The 20,166-nt window shown below is 44.9% G+C and overlaps 1 protein-coding gene across 6 annotated transcripts; it reads left to right on the top strand.

Moving 5' to 3' along the window:
• Positions 1–4,274: 4,274 nt before the first annotated feature.
• tp53inp1 (tumor protein p53 inducible nuclear protein 1) lies at positions 4,275–19,995 on the top strand. Of its 6 annotated transcripts, none has more exons than XR_013506952.1 (6): positions 4,275–4,452; positions 8,151–8,517; positions 14,049–14,595; positions 15,572–17,386; positions 17,474–17,507; positions 17,576–19,995. XR_013506952.1 is itself a non-coding variant. In XM_071913958.2 (4 exons), exons 2-4 carry the CDS (start codon positions 8,391–8,393, stop codon positions 15,786–15,788), a joined length of 891 nt encoding a protein of 296 aa, XP_071770059.2. In that variant the 5' UTR covers positions 4,275–4,452; positions 8,151–8,390; the 3' UTR covers positions 15,789–19,995. The 6 variants fall into 6 exon arrangements, 1 of the variants encoding a protein (XP_071770059.2); XR_013506951.1 differs by having other exon boundaries at positions 17,474–17,524; XR_013506949.1 differs by having other exon boundaries at positions 17,474–19,995.
• Positions 19,996–20,166: the final 171 nt, after the last annotated feature.

The raw sequence follows: 20,166 nt of genomic DNA, 5'->3' as shown, positions 1-20,166 counted from the left end.
GTTTCGGCACCTTTATTTTTCTGTGTGCAGGTAAAGCCAGTATCCCTTATTGATTTCCCTTATTACAGTAAATCTATACCAATCACAAAGGAGATGTAGATGATGAGTTAGAGAGGTTTTAAGGTGGATTGTGGAAAAAGGGGCCGCAGCTCAGTATCAGATATCGTGAATATTTTGCACATTCATTGTATTTGTAAAATGAGTTTACTTTTGTCACAAATGGCACCAAACACTTGATCTGTGAACAGCTAGATAAACCAAAAAGTTTGACATTTAGTCATCATGTGATGTTACATTATTATCATCTTTATCATTATCATTATCTTTAACAAGACGAGGCAGGAGGCTGCAGGCTGTCAGAGCATTCCTTCACTGTTAGAGAGACCGAACCCTCCAGACAGACAGGCAGACAGACAGACAGACAGACAGAGAGACAGACAGAGAGACAGACAGACAGACAGACAGAGAGACAGAGAGACAGACAGAGAGACAGGCAGACAGACAGAGAGACAGACAGAGAGAGAGACATACAGACAGAGAGACAGACAGACAGAGAGACAGACAGAGAGACAGACAGACAGACAGACAGAGAGACAGACAGACAGACAGACAGACAGAGAGAGAGACATACAGACAGAGAGACAGACAGACAGAGAGACAGACAGACAGACAGAGAGACAGACAGACAGAGAGACATACAGACAGAGAGACAGACAGACAGAGAGACAGGCAGACAGCAGAGCAGCCTGACTGGCTGCAGTGAGACAGATTTATAGAGTTTTTATGAGAAACTGTCTTGTCAGATTGGTATCTGCCAACGAGCCAATTATGAACAGAAGCATCATTTTATATTCTGCATTTACATTTTGACATTTAGCTGACACCCTTAAAACTCCCAAGTCTCCAACATTACAGGCAGCCAGTAGTAAGGAAGTGAAGGGTCAGAGGTCACAGCACCCAGGTGATGGATGGAGCAGGAGATGATTAACAAACCCAAGAACGCCAAGTCGATACTTATTGTCCTTATGGAGAACGATCTTCCTGGAGAGAACAAACTTCTCAAGAACGTGAGAACAGAGAAGCGTCTTTTCTGTTTCAGATGGACGGTGTGCTCCAAGTTTATTTAAAGATCCCATATCATGTAAAGCAGGACTCCCCTCTCCTCTGTGATGATAAAGGAGTTGGATGTGTATCTAAACATGGTGAAAGCATCAAAACTAAATCCACACAATCCATATTAGAAAAGCGAGCCTCTAAACGAGCCGTTTGGACTTCCGTAACTTTGTGGCGTCACAAAGGTTCGCTCATTATCATTTCTGTAAGAAATAAGAGACTAACAAAGTGTTTTTTTCAAAGCGGTCGAGCGGTCGTCGTCGTTTATTACCGGAGAGTTTTCCCTACCTGTAGCCGCCGGGCCGCGGCGTCTCACGTTTCACTCTCGAAACGGTTAGCCAATCGGAACAGAGGGGTCGTTAATATTAATGAGCCTTAAAGACACGGCGACAGAAACGGCCTGTTCTTGGTAAGGCTCAGAGAGATGCTGGAAAATGAAAATGGATTGACAGTGTTTTTGGTTCATGACACCACACACACAGCTTTGAATGGAGCTCAAGACACAAAATAAAACTCTGGACAGTGGAATATGGAGCTTTAAGACACAGGGTTTTACTTCCCCAGCTAATTCACCTGTCTCTTCACTATAGAGACTGCAGCGGTGTTTGGACGTTGTTCTCACAGTGAGTCTCGGGGCTTCCCATTTGTTCCTGTCGGCCAAAGCACGACTCGATGTATCCTCAGCTGGCAAGTAACCTTCATCGTCCTCCATCCTCATGTTCTTTTGTTTCTGAACCGACTTCAGCTGTTAGATATTACATCAAATGCGTCATGGAGGACACAAGAAACTCGTCAGGTGGGTCTGTGGTTCAGTGGTTTCCTCCATGTTTAACTTCATTCTGTTGTTGATAACAGCCGATCTGAATCAAGTCGGTTTATTATCTTCCGCAGGTGAAGCGTTCTGTGATCGCTATCATCAGTGACTGTGACTCTTTCAACCTCTGTGTTGAAAAATCTGCTTTTTTATCGTCAGACAAGTACGTTTCCATGACACCTACTACAATACCCATAAGCCTCGCCGACTCCTGACCAATCACACGACCCCAACAGCTTTTACTTTCCACCGTCGCTCTCTCCTCAGCACCGATTTGACTTCATCTCTGTGCTTCTGAACGGCCCGGTGGGTCATCCTTCTTCAAGGATGATGAGAAAAGTTTTAGCAGAGGGGAAAGAGCCGTCCGGTCGACCGAAAATGGCGCTGTGGCATAAAGCACCATGGGAATTGTAGTCCTTTACCGAACTAAGGCTGTTATGTGCATGTGTGTGTGTCTTGTACCTGTGTTTTTTTTCATTTTCTCCATTTCAAAATACAAATCCAAGTTAGTTAAGCATTACTCTGCACCATAAATTCTCCAACTGATTGAATGAGTGGAACCGTATGGAACCAGCCGGATTCTACAAATGAGTGAATGTGGAACCTTACGATGTTGGGATTAGAGAAATTTATAGAGAAATAAATGAGCAGTGAGGATATAAAACCTGAGGAGAGAAGAAGGCAGGAAGGATTTCTCTCTGCAACTCTTTGCACCAGCCTCCATTCTCCTGGAGGCCCTTTGTCTGAAGCTTATGACCTTTCCTCCAGATTATGGATGGAGGTTGTGTGTGTGTGTGTGTGGGTGTGTGTGTGTGTGTGTGTGTGTGTGTGGTGGGTGGTGGAGGGGGTTCAGAGTCTTTGGGCAGTCCTGCTTCCTAATTCGCCCCCCTTGTTAGTGCTGGAGCGGTGTATTAAACCCGGCAGTGACCCAGATAGTCTGAACTGAGTCTTCATCTCCATCCTCTGACCTGCCTCTCAGTTTCTAATGGAGGAGACATCAGACTTCATTTAATTCTGTGGTTTTTCATTAAGAGATCGTTAAATGCCTCTGGGTGTTGATCAATATTTTCAACTGATCCATCAAAACGTCTTCCTCTCTGTCTGAGGAAGGGAGAGCGACTTTATGTTGTGATGAAGCAGAAAGCTAGTTTGCTCTTCCTCTAGCAACTGAATATATTTATTTTTTTTAGAATTCATGATGCAAATCACTGCTGTCATGTGAAAGCTTGTAACTCCAGTTTTGGTGATTTACATGTTTTGACATCAGTTGCTCCTCTGTGGGTTCAAAAGACAAATTCTGGGTTTATGAAACGCTTTCAAAACCCACCAGATGAAGTCAGAATACATATTGAATGAGCTAAAAACAAGATCCTGAACCTCTCTGTTCTGCCAAGCTGAGCTACAGAGAGGTGTAGACGCTCTTTTACTCCTGCTGCAGTTAGACGTTTTAGTGACTTTTATGTACACTTTAGGGATGGATGTGTCCCTTTTATATATAGTATATTTATGGATTTAATGGATAGGGTGTACAGAATATTGAAAAGCAGAAATCTTGGTCTGATGATAAGGTGATGGTGACTTTTATATATGCTTTTGTATATTTATTATCTCCATTTTCCTGCAATGTGGTACCATCATATTTGTTATTGTTTTCTTAATGTTATATGTTAATGATGCCGGGTGACGCCCAACATTCCCTCCATCCAGATTAATAAAGTATCTGTATCTGTAAAAGTTGACATTTTGGAGACGGGATGTCTTGACCTGACAGCACAATATGATAAAATATTGCATAAGTGTTTCTGAATGACCTCCTTGTGAGTGTCATGTTGAATGCAAACTGCAAAACAGCAATAAAAGTCACCTAGCTGCAATCAGAGGTGTGTTATGAAAGGCTGCACTGTATTTTTCCGTTTACTGAGTATTTTATGACTGTGTCACTGCATTATGCAAAACCTCAAGGCCGCGAAGCTGCGGTCAACACACAGCTGACAGTTACAGGCTGTGTGTATAATTAGAAAACGAGAAATATTGCAGTTTAGCGCAGAAGTCAGTTTGTTTCTGTTGTTTCTGGGATACTGGTGTGTTTTCTGGACCGGACCGGACCGGACCCCGTCCTGTTGTTGCGGGGCACTCCCAAACCCGGAGCGCTTTGCCCAGTCATGTCCTTTTCCGGGGAGGGGTCACGTGGGTTGGTGACAGCCCGTCAGAGCTCGCCGCGCCCCGTGATTGGCCGAGAGGTCGCGCAGCCGTCCCTCCCATAGGCTGTCCCTGCCTGCGTCACCGCGATCAGCTGTTGGCTCTCCACAACAATAACAGAAGGAGCAGAGGACTGAGGAAGCGACTGAGGAAACTAACGCACTGTGACTCCCGATGTACAGTCCCTGAACTTTTACATTTTTTTTTCTATTTTATTTCTTCTGCGAAGAAACTCAAGTTTTTCTATTTTCGAAAAGCAAGAATCTACCTCATTATTACGGATTTTATCGCAGCTGAAGTCGCTCAGTTTACATCTCCTGCCGCAGGTGAGCGTCGCTTCTTTGTTTCTCCAGCAAGAACATCCAGTTCTTTCTCGCCTGTTGTGCAGAAGCTGCTCTTCTCTGCTCATTCACACCAGCGACGACACACTTTACACATTAAGAAACACATTAATATACACGAGTGATGTTGCGGTTTCATAATCCAACAATAGATTTGTTATTCGGCCTATTCAGCAGTTTGGTTTGTACTCGCTGGATTGAAATCCTGCTCTGCTTTCATTCACTCTGCAGAGCTTCGTTTTCCATCTTATTCCTCGACTAGGATTATGCATAGTGTATTTTTGAAAAGATATGATATTATGTGAGATAAAAGTTTCCCAGCAGACAGTGCGGTCCGCCCAGCGGGTGTAGAGTTACAGCCTCCTCCTCCTCCTGCAGGCCACACCGGGCCTGAACCCGCTCATTACCGCACCAGGCTGGGCTTTTTGTTATCGTCCCCCGGCTATCTTTATCTCTCAGACAGCGCTGTGGTGCTGGATAACAACCAGGGTAAACTGCCTGTTCCTATTAGGCATCAAAGCATCATTAGGCTATAAATAAACACTTGTATTTTCATATAAAAGCATCCATTTATGCGTTTTCCATTTTCTCTCAGTTGTGATACGATCAGTTTGACACCACTTGATATGATGTATACTCTGAATCTCATGTTATACAGCTTTATTCCAGCCTAAATAGCTGTGCAAAGTCTATTCTACAAATTAAAAAGTGGCTAAGAAGTGAGTTCATCTGGGTTTACCCTCCACTACACCCCTCATTATCGGACAACAGCATCATTTATTTCTAATCCTACCGCCTGTACATCGGATCGATCGGTTTTCAGCCTCGTCCTGTTCACATACCTTGCATAAGCGCCTATTTGTTTAAGATTCAGAATCTGATGTAATGTAGGCTATGCTGTTGCAATGACTTTCCGGTTTCCACAGAAGGTATTAATCAGTGAGCCATTTAAAAGCATGAATCACCGATACAACAGGCCTATAGGAAGGCTTTCCTCTGTGTTCGCGGTTAGTAAAATAGAAAAACAGTCATTTAATATAAGGTTATCGTTCAATCGGATGAGTCGGTGGAAGAGGGAGGATGGTGGGTGGAGGAGGAACAGGTGCAGCAGATTATCAGCCTGCTGTTGGTGTGACACAGAGAGATAAAAGCTTTTCTGTGCGGCTCCGTCAGCTGCTCGCTGTGTGCAGAGCTGCAGCTCGTCTTTGTTTCTGCTCGGGTTTAGTTTGGCCCAAAACAAAACGCTTTTACACGGTGCTGAGAAAAACGAGCCGAGCGGAGAGGAGCTAAACGCATCACAGTCAAGGATGAATTTGGTTAGAAAACTGATGGTGCGTTCAGGTGCTGGGGAGGAAAGTCCGATATTCTGGACTTTCAAGTCGGCTGGTAATGCCGCGTTCACGTCATGTCCATGTACAGTAAATACGAACTGCTGACTGGGAAAAAAGGTTCCCGCCCGCCTCCTAGTGGTGAACACTAGCAGGACTTGTATGTTTTTTGCAGCTGATATCTCCCAACTGTCATCATAACTTACATAAGTGTGTCAACACAGGCAGCAAACACTGCAGTGAACCCACAGCTGTCAGCAGTGCAAAGTAATAAAATTATCAGTTATCTTTATTCTCAGTAATACACTTCTGATATAAGGTGAATGTGGCTTAAACAGTGTTGCTTTCACATGCTATTTTGTCAGTAAATCAAACCCAGGAGACAATAATGTAATAAAGCCAGGTGCATAGAAGCCTGGTAGCAAAATTTTCTCTGATTTTTCAACTTTGAAAGCCATTCATGTGAAATTCTGAAGTGATAAATTATTTTTTCCAGTATATCTCATAGCACCTGTAAAAGATGGATCCAGTCCTTAGTTCTGATTGGCTGAGATATGTTTAAAAATACCTGATTAACACACAGCTGCGACCACCTTAATAGCTAGTTTAAATATTAATGATATAATATTGTTACATATATACACAGCACGCCTGTGACCACATAACAGTTAATTATGAATGCACTAATTGAAAGTCACTACTTATACCAGCACTTATGTGTTGCCTAGCAACCACTTTGCATGGCTACTGTTAGGACTATATTGTTTGGCGGAAGAATAGCATAAAATTATTGTTATTATTTAATTATTAGTGATAAAAGCGAAAAGATTAAAGGTTAGACAAATAATTGTAATGTTATTATAATGCTGTTTAATAATAGGCACAATACCAGTCAGGTGGATTAGTGTTAACAACGCCTCCTAGATCTTGTGGCTTACTGTCTATGTTTATTAAGTAAATATTAGTTCCTGACTCTATCCAGCAGCTGCAGTGTAACGTTGTCCAGCATCACATGGGACCTGGTCTACAGCAGCAGGTTTCTGTGTTTACTGTTAACAGAACAGAGTCAGGACAGCTCCTCTCCTCCAGTCTGTCAGATCCACAGCTGCTGCCCGTCTCACTGGGCAGGAAATCAATCCCAACTATTCACTCTACGACCTGATGCAGGGTCATGACCTCATGACCCAGGCCTGTGTGTGTGTGTGTGTGTGTGTGTGACGTGTGTGTGTGTAAACAGCTATACTAGCAGAAATTCCTATTAAATTTACATCCCATCCACTGACAGTCCACAACATTAAATCCTAGACAGACTGGTATGTGTGTGTGTGTGTGCGTGTGTGTGTGTGTGTGTGTTGGTGTCGGCTCCTCCTAACATGGCTGCACTGCTGGTGTGATGAGCAGGACTCTATTTTCATAATAGCTTTTATGAGGCGGATGATCCCAGCACCTGTAAACATTGACAGCCTTGAACAGACCTCAGACCTCAGGAGTCAGAATCACAGAGTCAAAAAAACAATAAAAAGTTCAATTCCATCATATAAATCTGAATCTTTAAGTTCATCCTTCAGTGTCTCTAAGCTGCGCAGGGTCCAGTCTGTGTGAAGGTCACCGAGTCAGACAGAGGCTTTTATTTTGTCATATCAGCTGTTTTGGAAGAGCAGGCTCATAGTGTTCAGTGGATATTTCACTTTGGAACAAACTCTTCAAATGTTCAGGGATTTGTCTTGGCGACTCTGGATCTGATGGCTAGAATAAAACATATTGTTAATACTAAAGATTATTATTAAAGGTGCAGTAAGTCAGATTTTTCCTGCCCCATATCACAAACAGACCATAATTTATCTGCAGAGGTGATAAGTTGTAGATCAATACCAACGACAGTGATTGGCCGGCTTCTGTTTACTGCTCTCTGCTGGGAGAATGTGACTTTACTGTGTGTGTCAGTTACAGGCCACCGTAGCTCAAGGGTACAGAGGGGAGATACGTTCTGTTGATGTTGTATTTCCTACTGGTCACATAGAGATCAATAAAGGTTATGGATTGCCTAATGCCCCTTTTATAATAACAATACTAAAGTCTGTGGTTTGGAAAACTATATATTTTCAGGGTGGGATTCCATTCAGTGTGTTTTAGCTGTTTTGGTGCCTATAGTGAATCAAAACTCTCAGTTTTTGTTTGTTTGTTTATTTGATAATAACACACAGCCATCAGTCATGCTTTCTTTAAAATCATTGAGGATAACTCTCTCTCTCTCTCTCTCTCTCTCTCTCTCTCTCTCTCTCTCTCTCTCTCTCTCTCTCTCTCTCTCTCTCTCTCTCTCTCCCCCCCTCCCTCCCTCCCCCCCTCCCTCCTCAGGGCCTTTTTGTATTTGCACTGTGTTGGATCCTAGTGATGAGCGTCGTGCGCCCGCTGGCCCTCAGATGATCCGCTGCCACACCTTATTGATGCACTTTAGCGGTTTCCCGGAGCCTTCCCCCCGCGGCGGAGCCCGCAGCTGATGACCGAAGCGCCCGCGCCCCCCCGCCGCCGCCCCGAGCCCCGCGCCGCCCCCAGCCCCGCCCCCCGCACCCCAGCGCCCCCGCGGGACGTCCCGGGATGTTCCAGAGGTTCGCCAGCGCTCTGTTCGGGGACGAGGCGGAGGAGCTGAGTCGATGCGGCCGGACCGGAGAGCGCCGGGAGGAAGAGGAGGAGGAGGAAGACTGGATCCTGGTGGACTACCTGGGTGAGTCTCAGCAGCAGCTCGTGTGTGGAGTCAGATGTGCCTAAAAAATAAATAAATAAATACACAAAACATGCCTATAAAATGATGGAGAGTCACAAATTGCTAACAGCCCAGAATTTACCATTAGCCTTGGTTAGCTTGTTAGCATTTTGTGATGCTCAATAAAATCTCAGAAACAGAAACATCTGTCAGTCAACAGCTGTAATGTGTTATAATGAAACTCTGAGTCAGTGTTATAATATAATGAAACTCTGAGTCAGTGATCACAGACAGAGTGGGAGGAGACAGAAAGGTAAACAGCACAGCAGCTCAGTTCACTGCTGGTGGACTGTGTGCTGATCTGTAAAAACAGCTGCTGGAGTGAAAACCTGCAGACTCAAATTCAGCAGTATGTCTTCATTTAAATTCCTTGCTGTTACATATCTGTATAGGATTTGTTTTCCCTGCAGCGTGCGTATCGATACGACACAGACAGGGCGTTCCCAAACACCAAACCAGAAGTAATGTACACACAGAGACCAAACGCAAACACACACTGACGCAAAGTACCTGCAAACACACACTTTCACACACACACACACCCCAGTTCACCTGCTGTAGGCTGCAGTGAGGTCCAGGTCCAGGTCCAGGTCCAGGTCCAGGTCCACACAGTGTCTCCTCCCCGGCCCGCAGCTGTTTTTATCTTTGAGACGGAGCTCAGACGGATCGTCTCGTCTCCTGAGCCCTGCAGGACTCACTTGTCCTCCATCTGTCAGCATCATGAAGCAGCCTGAAACATAATAAACTCTATAAATATCAATATAAATAAAGTCTAAACTCACCTCTACTTCTGGGCATGTAGCTTTGAAACGATACTGTAGACACTAATATAAACGACGCCTCCAGAGAATATTCAACCGCTTGATGTTTTCCTCTTGATGTGGTTTTGCAGCTTCAATTCAAAATGGATGAAATTATGATTGTTTTTGTCACTGATCTACACATAATCACCCGTCATTTCAGAGTGGTTTGTGTTTTGACCCAGAGGGCTGAATACTTCTTTAACTGAGACATTTCTGTATTTCATTTTTAATAAGTTCCCAAAACATGTTTTCATTTTGTCATGACGGGACATTTTGTGTTGACAAAAATAATCCATTCTGAATTCAGGCTGCAGCGCCACAAAACGAGGAAGAAGTCAACGAGGTCGAATTCCTTCTGAAGGCGTTGTACACACACACACACACACACAAACACACAAACACACAAACACACTACACACACACATACACACACTGTATATAGAAGGATACATCACACCAGAGCCAAAAACAGGCAATAAATCATGTACAAACAACACTAAATGTAAAAATCCAGCTGAGGGAGTTTGTTCAGGATCAATAGAGATGCTGATCGATCTGCAGCTCTGTGCTAAACACTTCAGTAACCTGCTGATTAAAGCACAGAAGTGTGAGGGTCATTACAGACTGTCAACACAACACATGTAATCCCTTAAACAGTTTGTAGTGCTGGGGAGAAAAACGGATCCGAAAACTTTTGCACAGACAGGAAAAAGTCAAGTCGGCATCCACAGACAAGTCCGAGTCAAAACCTGGTCCTGCACGAGACAGAAACGAGTCCGGCATGTCAGAAAACTGGAGCAGACACACACACACACACACACACACACACACACACCTCCTCAGAGTATTCAGAAACAGATATTGTAAACACATACTGTATACAGACACACTCTCTCTGCCAGCTGGCGTCCGGCCGGCCGGCCCAGCGTCTCGACTCGGCCGGCTCCGATTCCACAGCCGTGTGAATATTTCAGGCGGGAGGGAGGGGGGGAGGGGGGGGAGGCGACTGGCCCAGATCTGGACGGGACAGGAGGGGAGGGGGGGGGTGGGGTGGGGTGGGGTGAGGGGGTGCATCAGGCAGTTTATGGGCAGGCCAACCTGTAAACAGGTCAAACAAAAGCGCCTGGGGAACCAGCGAGGTATAAATAGGTACTTGTGGCGGCGGAGTTACCATTCTGAGCCGAGGGGCTGCAGACGGACATGTATGGGCACACAGCCGCCTCCAAAACACACACACACACCTGCAGCTCAGCCTGCCTCTCTAAACAGCGGCCTGTTACTCCCAGGTGCATTGTGGGTGTCTTGCACAGAATCGGTCACGGGAGTCTGCAGAGTTGGAAAAGTCACACTGCAGCTCTTCAGCAGAGTGTTGTGATGTCGACGCCGTCTGTGGCTGCAGATGCTTTTCTAAATCATTTTGTTTTTCAGCATTTGGAAAAAAAAATGTGGTGAAAAACTGCTCATTTTGTATGTTTGCATGTTTTGAATATAATGAAAGATTTTCTCCAGTCTGCAGCTTGATTTGAATGCCAGAGACTAATGCAGAACACAAGAAGAGCTTATTCATCTGAAACAACGTTCAGTCTTATGAGAAATACCTCCTCTTGTTTAGATTAGCTTGGCTGTGTGATGGTTTCACTGCAGCACACCGCTAGTCTGAAGGTTCGGCCGACCGCATCGGCACGCTGCCGCCGCCTGGATATTTATTTTTAAAGTAGACGAAGTGGAACGGTGTGCACCTCCAGCCCAGCCCGGGTGCAGGTGCAGGAGAGGAAGGACCAGTATATATCCTAAGTTTTGGCCGGTCGAAACGTTGCAGCAGTAAATATTTTGGGAGCTCTGATATATTCAGTGTGCGGACATGCTGGCTTGACTCTCTGGATATTTATTTATAACACGTTTATGGCAAAAAGTCTCTCGGTGATTCACATGAACCTGGTGTGGCAGGAAGGTCGCGGGTTTGATCTCTGATGCGTCTTATTTAAGTCTGTGAAACTCGACCTGCAGCAGCTAAAGCAGTGGTTCTCAACGTGGGGTCCGGGGACCACTAGGGGGTCCTTGAGGGGGTTCCAGGGGGTCCAGCAGCAAACTAATGAGTTGTTAAACTTCAGCATTATTTCATTTACAAGAAGTTAACACAGTTAGAGAATGTAGAAGAATGAGTTCTGATCATAATTTCTCTGTTATCTCTCTACCTGCAATACAGACAGTCATGGGATTCTGGACAAAATCATATCTGACAATAAGAAAATTCTCAGATTTGGGTCCGAGAGACAAAATCTCATCAAATGGGGGTCTGTGGCTCTAATGTGGACTGAATTAGGGTCCTAATGTGTAAAACCTGCACAGCAGACGGGTCACGGCGGCACATGATTGAGCAGGACTGCTGCAGAAGGTGAACTGGTTGTTCCTTCATAATCCACAGCGGCTTTATTAACCCGACACACACACACACAGCCTGCTGCTCTGCAACAACACTGTTTCAGTCCTACACACATTTTCAACTTCCATATCAAACACTTAAACCTCCACTGGAAACAATCTCAATCTTAACAAGTCATTTAGTTTGTTATTGAGTTCTAAAATCGTCATTTTCTTAAAATAAGTGAAAAAATCTGCCAGTGGGTTCGATAATTTCACTTGTTTCCAATGCAAATCAACTTGTTTCAAGAACTTTGTAGAATCAAGAGTCATTTTCTTGACAGCAGTGCAGTGATCTGCTTTATCCTGACTGGTTTCAACAGACTGACACTCTGTTCTAGAAAACTCCTGAAACAAGTGAAGCTGCAGTGGAGACAAGTGGAGTTATCTCTCCTCACTGCAGGATGTTTCTCTTGGATTTGAAGGCTGAAAATGAGACTAGATGACTCGTTCAGGTGGACGTTTTTTGCAGAGTCCTCTTCTTCACACACACACACACACACACACACTCTGGGCCTCAGGTGAGAGGATTACCTGCTAATGCAGCTGGACAGTGAGTGTTGTCCTGCTGCTCGGTGGATAAAGCTGCAGCAGATCTGACTCAGCAGCTGCAGCCGCCTGCTGCGGCTCAACAAGGTTTCCTCTGTCAACTCTGCGGAGGTGTCGCTGTCACGTGTGAAGATGCACGCCAAACACACACACACACATACACACACTCTCACATGCATGGAAACAAACCTGCATGCACACATCAAACAGAGAATGCATATTGTAAACTTAGGAAAAAGGGCAAGCAGTAAAGGCTAAAAGGTGGAAAAAGGGTTCAGGATGGCAGCTTGTCCAGATGGAGTTTGGTCTGAAACGTTCAGGACGGTAAAGGAGGGATCAAGTTGACCGTCCTGAACCTTTTTATCCCTTTGTTGTTAGCTTTAGTTCCCTGGATCCCTTCTGCGGTCTTTAGGGGGGAAATGGTTGACTGTATGGTTGAATCAACACAAACGGACTCCTGTGGATCCCCTCCACACCCTGTGAAGGGAAGATCACACATCAGCAGCTTCTTATCTGTTGGTCAGAGATCTTTGTGCAGATCTGACCTCAGTGACCCGAGTCTCCGTCTGATTTCGGTTCTGTTTAAGGCCTGCTCGGTTATTTTTAGAGTCCAGTGTCTGTCGGCCTCGGATCACGTTGCCTTTCCGCTTCATAACTTCCTGTATCTCTGTGAATCATTAGGGGCTGATGCTGCACCTCGGATCAAAACAAGCAGGCGGCCTGCCGCTGGCGGGCCGCCCGGTCTGTCTGGCAGACGGCGGCGATGTGTGGCGTTCAGATGTTGGCTCGTTTACAGCTGATTTATGTGTTTAAAATGTTGTTGCTGCTTTGTGTAGAAGAAGAGGAAGAATGGAAAGATTGTGTGGCTTGTGAGCAGATGAAATACCTGATCAGTCAGAGACAGGTGTAGCAGCACACAGGCAGGTTTGCAAACACACATGCACACACACACACACACACACACACACACACACACACACACACACACACACACACACACACACGTGCAGCCTGTGGTTTGGGTCGGGCACGCGATGCTCTGGCTTCAGCTTGGGGGGGAAAAAATTGTTTACATTTGTTTGACTTCACTGCTGCTCGTCACACAGGCCACACCGCCTCCTGCTGGCTGGATGTGGATATTACATCATGGGATATGGACGCTTGGAGTGTTGTAAACAATTATGGTTCCCATTAAATTATCATAAAAATCCTTCAAAAGTTATAGAATTTGAAAATGGGTTTTCCAGGGCTGGAAATGTTTTGGAAAATTGTAAAACATCATTAAACTTTTGGAAAAGTCACAAAACTTTAAATTATGATGATACAAAGTTTATCATTTTTGTACAGTTGAAAATAAGACGGAGTGGTTTGGGAAAAATGTGACAGAAATGAGTCTGGGCTGAAGTGCAGTTAGTGGTTGCTGTGAGTCTCAAACAGAAGACATTTTTCACTTTGCATTTGTGAAGGTTGCTTTACATTTACACTGCAGCGGTGCAGGGATGAAAATTTGGTATGAAGTTATGGAAAAGCTTTGGAATTTAACTGTAAAATAACTAAATTGTAAAATAAGAGTCATGTGTGCGTCATATATGTACAGGGACTCTGCAAAACATGCAAACCAACTGTGCTTCTCATAAAGCAGAGTGAGCAGGTGAGTCCAGGTGAAGGCTGAACTCTTCATGCACATCACATACTGACCCAAACCCTCTCTCTCTGCAGCGGACGCCTGCTCCAGCCAGTGTGGTGACGGCCGGCCCGGACCTGCTGCTGGTCCTGAGGAGGAGGAGGAGGAGGAGGAGGAGGAGGAGGCGGACCTGGTGATGATCCCCTCCCCCATGGCCAGCCCCCCCCTCCGCTACGCCTCCTGCACCTCCCTCAACTCCACCGCCGACACCGACCCGGACGGCTGCCCCGAGGAGGACGAGGACGAGGAAGAGACGGAGGAGGAGGAGGAGGAGGAGGAGGAGGGGGGCTTCCTGCGGCTGGAGGCCTGCTCCCTGGAGGAGAGCTGGTTCGTCACCCCCCCGCCCTGCTTCACGGGGCGGGGCAGCCAGCCCGTCCTGCTGGAGACCAGCCCGCTGGAGAACCTGCTGATCGAACACCCCAGCATGTCGGTGTACGCCCACCACAGCCCCCCCCGGCTGGGCCTGGACCCCCGGCCCCGCTCCCTGGACCTGGGCCTGTTGCCCGGCAACGCGGCCGCCGCCCCGGCACCCGCGGGTGGGAAGGAGAAGGCCAGGCGCTCGCTGGACGGCCCTCGGCACAGGTCAGACTCTGATTCTATAAAAACTACTTATTCCTGCTGAAGGCTGAGCTGAACAGTTTGACTGCTGCTAAATGATGTACTCAGTGAACCAGTAATCCATTAAAATAACCTTACATTTTCATTCATTTACATTAATTCACACCTTAATTCATACAAAATCCCCTTAAAATTAATTAAGGGAGTTATTAATGGAAGAGACCCCATCGAAACCTCCCTAAACACCCCCTTAATCTTAACTCCTTACTTTATAATTTAATGAAAAATTCAGGGCGACAGGAACTTTCCATTAATTTCCACTTAATAACCTGTAAACCTGCACAAAAGCCTGAATAAATCCCTTATAAACCCCATGATACTAACCTTACTTTTTTTTAAAGCTATGTTATTTTTAATGGATAATTAACGTTTATGTAATGAGAAATTAAGGACATTTCAGGGATAAAATTTTATTTTTCTCAGTTGAACAAGATTCTAGTCAACAAAAATTAAGTCAAGAACAAGAAACAGACTTTTACCAACACATGATAATAAATAATAATAATACATTTTATTTGTACAGCACTTTGCAAGATACTCAGACACTTTACATGGAATAGCATTTGCACTAAAAACAGCGTACAGATACATAGCGTTTATATAAAAAGTTAAAAAGTCATTATATATAGTCAATAGAGCACGGCGTTAAAATCCCACGGCACCAACAGTAGCAGGTTCAACAGTGACACATAAGATCTGACTAATTGAATTATTAAAGTCTAAACACTCATTAGTAGTGCAGTGTGAAGACTGAAGCTGAACTTACATGAACATCAGATTGGAAAATAAAACAAAAGTAAAACCTAATGAATCATAAACAATGTTATTACTGTAACGTATTTTTAAAGAAACCCTGGTATTAAGCCAGTCCAGCCTCTCATCTCCTCCCTGTGTGTGTGTGTGTGTGTGTGTGTGTGTGTGTGTGTGTCTCCCCCTGCAGGCCGGAGGTGGCGGTGGTCCAGCGGCGCTCCAGCCTGCACGCCGCCTGCTACGCGGCGGCGCTCTCGGCCCACGCCGGCCTGCTGCCGCCGGGCCGCCTGGCCCAGCGCGCCCCGCCGCCGTCACGCAACGCCCTGCGCCGCCTCAACCTGCTGCGCCACCCCAAGACCAGCGCCATGCACCTGCACCAGCCCAGCCAGAGACACCTCAACTTCTGAGCTGAGGGTCCTGCTGCATCACCTTCATCATCATCATCATCATCTTCATCATCATCATCAACCCTCCACCTCCACGCAAACCAGAACAGCAAATCAACACCAGCCTCGTCAAGATCTGAGGAGGGGAGGGCAGCGTTCACCTGTCAATCATACATCCTCCCCCACACACACACACACACCTTCCTCCATCTTCCCTCATCATTTGGGAAATGAACACCAGCTAAATTGTGTGTTACCGGCCTCTGTGGCAGGCGACGAACATCAGTCTGTCTGGCTGGTGAAATAGGGAAAGTGGCTTGTGATTTTTTTTTAATTTTTTTGGAGGATTTATCAGCTGTTTCCTGCCCTTCTCCTCATCCCTCCATCCCTCCATCCACCCGACTTCTGATTGACGCTGAGAAGAAGGGATGTGAAAAAGAAGAAGTCATCATATTTATCCATTCATCCATCCACCTCTGTATGTGTTTCTCCCTCCGTCGGACCGCTTTGTGTCCCATCACAGGGAGGAAGTGATGTAACGTCTTCTTCTTCTTCTTCTCCTCCTTGTTCTTCTTCTTCATGGACATCATAATGTGTAGAATCAATGCTGTAGGTCACTTTACTCACTGGCAGGTTCACAGCCTCCGTGGCAGAGCAGCCGAGGGGCGTCGGTGTGTTTGAACGTAGCTTAGAGCGGTCGCAGTGATGTCACGGTGATGTCATCGCAGGGTCGCGGGGTCTCACAGAGCGACGGCGTGCCGTTTCGAGGCCGGTGACGCGCCTGGCAACTTTTTGGGGCAACGTGACAGGAGGTCAGATGACAGGGATCCCAGTTAACTTGAACATGTACAATAAAATCTGTCTGTGCAGCACGAAGTTGCCGTGCCTTGGGCAAAGTTGCCCCACAGCATTGCCCCAAAAAAAGTTGCCAGTTGTATCATCAGCAGTGGAGAATGCTGACACAAGCTGGCTGGTAAAATAGTGAAAGTGGCCGGTGAATTTTGGAACCGGCTACCGAGTCCGACGGACAAAAGGTCAAAGGAAAAATCCCCTCAGATCCTCTAACTGGTAAACATCTTCAGTCTGTGATGTGCAACGCATTCCAGGTTCTTTGTTGTAATGTAACCTGCTTTGTCTACTTCAGTTAGTGATCTCCTACGTTTCCCAGAATGCCTTTCAACAACCCCTAGAGAGCGTGCTTGAACTTGTTGCTTTCTGCTGTGGGTTTTACATGCAGGTGGAGAGAGAGTTGGCGACAGCAGAGCGAGTTTTTCCAGTCTAGTCATCTCTTAAAAACCTCAAACCTCCAGCCTGTCTCCCTGCTGCAGTGCATTCTGGTCTCTCTCCTGCTCCTGTGGGTGGAGAAACTGGTCTCTCTCCTCTTCTACGATGGATTTCTCCCTGTATGATTGTTGAACGTCTCTTGGAGCAAAATGGCGGCTCTAGAAAGAAGCCTTCGCTCTTTGATTCTGACGGAGGTGACGTCACCTCGTCTACGATTGGCCAGTTATCCACGAAGAAGAAAAATACACCAAAACAAAATAGAGTCAGGAATGCAAAGTACATCACCGGTAGCTGTTTACAGTGTTAAACTGTCTTAGGGGGATTTTTCCTTTGATGTCCTGCCTTGAGGCTGAAGTGGGACAGAAAGTCTCCCGTCTCGTCCTGTCAGGTCCCGGTCTCTGTGAGGTCCCGGTCTCTGTGAGGTCCTGGTCTCTGTGAGGTCCCGGTCTCTGTGAGGTCCCGGTCTCTGTGAGGTCCCGGTCTCTGTGAGGTCCTGGTCTCTGTCAGGTCCTGGTCTCTGTGAGGTCCTGGTCTCTGTGAGTCCTGCAGCGTCACACTTACATTTAGATTAAATTCAGCAGCAAAACAGCGACTTCTCAGACGGTTCCACTCTGCTCAGATTCTGCAGACACCTTTCCTCCGGCTCGGGGTGAACTTGCCTTTGACTTTGTAATTCAGTACTTTTCACAATATTTTTTGAAAAAAGAAAAGACGGTAAAAATTACTGGGTTAAATATCACTAAACGCCTTGTTTTAACGGTAGCTTTGAGATGAAAAGTAATGTAAAATGTATTTAAAAAAAAACTTCCAAAATATTTTTTGAAAAGAAAAAAACATATTACATATCAGTATGAAGTTGGTATATATGCGTCTACGGTATCTTGCGTAGGTATGTTTGGTTATGTTAGTGTGCAATTTGTTGCATGGTTGTAGAGATGTGTTAGTGTCCAGATGGTGGAAAAAAGAAAATGAAAAAGATTTTTCTCTTTTTGTTATTTTTATCTTGTGTTTGTTCTTAAAAAAATCTGCAGTCCATTTCTCAGGGTCACAACCAATCACCTTTACACTTTAGGAAAATGCAGATTTACTTGATGGCTGATTATTGTCTTTGTGCATGCTGGGACTTTCCAACTCCGTCCCAGCGCGCTTCCCTCGTGAAAATGTCTGTTATTAATAATCGACTTTTAGTCTCAAATTTTCTCCTTGGTCCCAGGACTGTGAAAACGAACTCTTTATGTCTCAGTCGACTGTTGGATTTCCATCCAGACGGAGGAAACTGTTGGTCTTTTTCAGCGTTGTTTCTATATTTTGCTCAGTGTACCTAACATGGTTTAGACTTGTATTTTATGCCTTTTACCTAGTCTATTTTCCAAGTTAACTTAGTTACATTTTGTTAAACTGTTAAAATATTTAAACCAAAAAGTAGCAATGATCTTTAACCTTGCAGTAGTTTATAATACTGTTGTTATTTTATTAGTTTGTGTGTGTTGTCAGTACTTGGCCTCGGCGCTCGGACACAGCAGACTGATGAGTTTAACCTGTCAGCTGTGGGGAAAGTGGAGTCCAGGCCAAACTAATCCATCTGGAGAAGTCACTGAGTCTCAGACTGACTCTTAAAATCTTATTTTTCTTAGAACAAGTGGGAAGATGTGCCAATGTTGCAAGATAAATTCACTCATTTCCAGTTCAAATGAACTCGTTTTGAAAGTTTTCTTGAATTATCTTGAAACAAGTGGAGAGCTTTAGCTTCAGAGTCAAGAAACTAGTGAAAATGATCCCAGCTGATGTTTTCATTTGTTTCAGAATCAGTTTTAGTGACCTAGTGAGTTTGCATATACAAGGAATATGACTTGGTGTCTGCTCACATAGGTCACATCAAACATAACAACACAACATTATAGAAGAAGTACATGAAAACTTTAAAGTAGAAGTGTAAAAACATAAAAGAAAGATAAGATTTTAAGACTCAGTCCAAGATGAAAGGACTTCAGATGGCTTCTTTCTGCAGTGTAGATGTTAAATCTCCAGTCAGATCTGATTGGCTCCTTCAGTTCAGCGTGTGTTCATGTGGATGGAAGCAGGATGAAGAGCACTAACGAGGATCTGTCGGGCTTCTGTGTGGTTGAAGTGTAAATAGTCGTGAGGATAGCGGAGCGATCCTCTCTGGTGTATTTAAGCTCTTTTTGTTTTTACTTTTCAAACGTCTCTGCTGTCGAGCTTCGCAATCATCAGACGAGTCGGTTTTTATTTTGTGAAAAAGACAAAAGCAGACAGACAGAAGGGAACGGAGGAGACGGCGAGGATCCATCCGCAGCTCAGTCTCAGCTCTCCACCATCAAACTAACAGGGATTTGTGTGTTTTTGTTCAATGCCTTGAAACTTGTCGTCGTGGATCACGTGCCTTCCAGGTCGAAATGTTGTAATGACAATGCATCGATGAAGAACTTGAACTCTCTCGTGTCCAAAAGCGGACGTGACGAACACAAAAAAACAGACAGAAACCAACTATGCACCACTGGAGGAAGCTTCTTCCGCTCCGCTCCGCCCCCCGCTCCGCTTTTCTAAAGTCAAAACACAAAAAACAGAATGATGTAGCAAACCTGTTTCTCCTGTTGGTTTTATTTTTTTTTCTTTTGAAAGTGTGAAGAATATTTTGTGGCATTTTTTTCACCAAGTGTTAGACATTTTTGCTTTTTGTGTAGTTTACTGGAATAATACAGCACTTTGCCAAAAAAAAAAAAAGGTGTAGGAATTTTAGGGTTAACTTTTTATTTATCGACATAACTGGTCTCCTTTGTATTTTGGATGTATGACAGATCAATTCATTCTGTTCTGATGGTCAGAAAAGAAATTGCTAATAAAAAAGTGGGGTCATCTGTTTTCAGACTGTAATAGTTCATACATGTGATCTCTTATTAGCCGACAATAAATGTTTTCATACGCATCCTCCTGTCTCTGTCTGTTGATTTTAGTTTAGTTCTTTTTTTTTAATCGTAAAACAGTTTTAACTGAATAGGTGAATTTTAGGCTCCACATTAACAACCAGCTCAAACAAGAAATAAACACTCGCTATACAAAGGTGTATACTTCAACACACTAATACTAGTAATACCAA

This window comes from Centroberyx gerrardi, chromosome 12 (genome assembly GCF_048128805.1).
Source record: "Centroberyx gerrardi isolate f3 chromosome 12, fCenGer3.hap1.cur.20231027, whole genome shotgun sequence".
Taxonomy (NCBI): domain Eukaryota; kingdom Metazoa; phylum Chordata; class Actinopteri; order Beryciformes; family Berycidae; genus Centroberyx; species Centroberyx gerrardi.
This window is presented reverse-complemented; position numbering and strand designations above follow the sequence as displayed.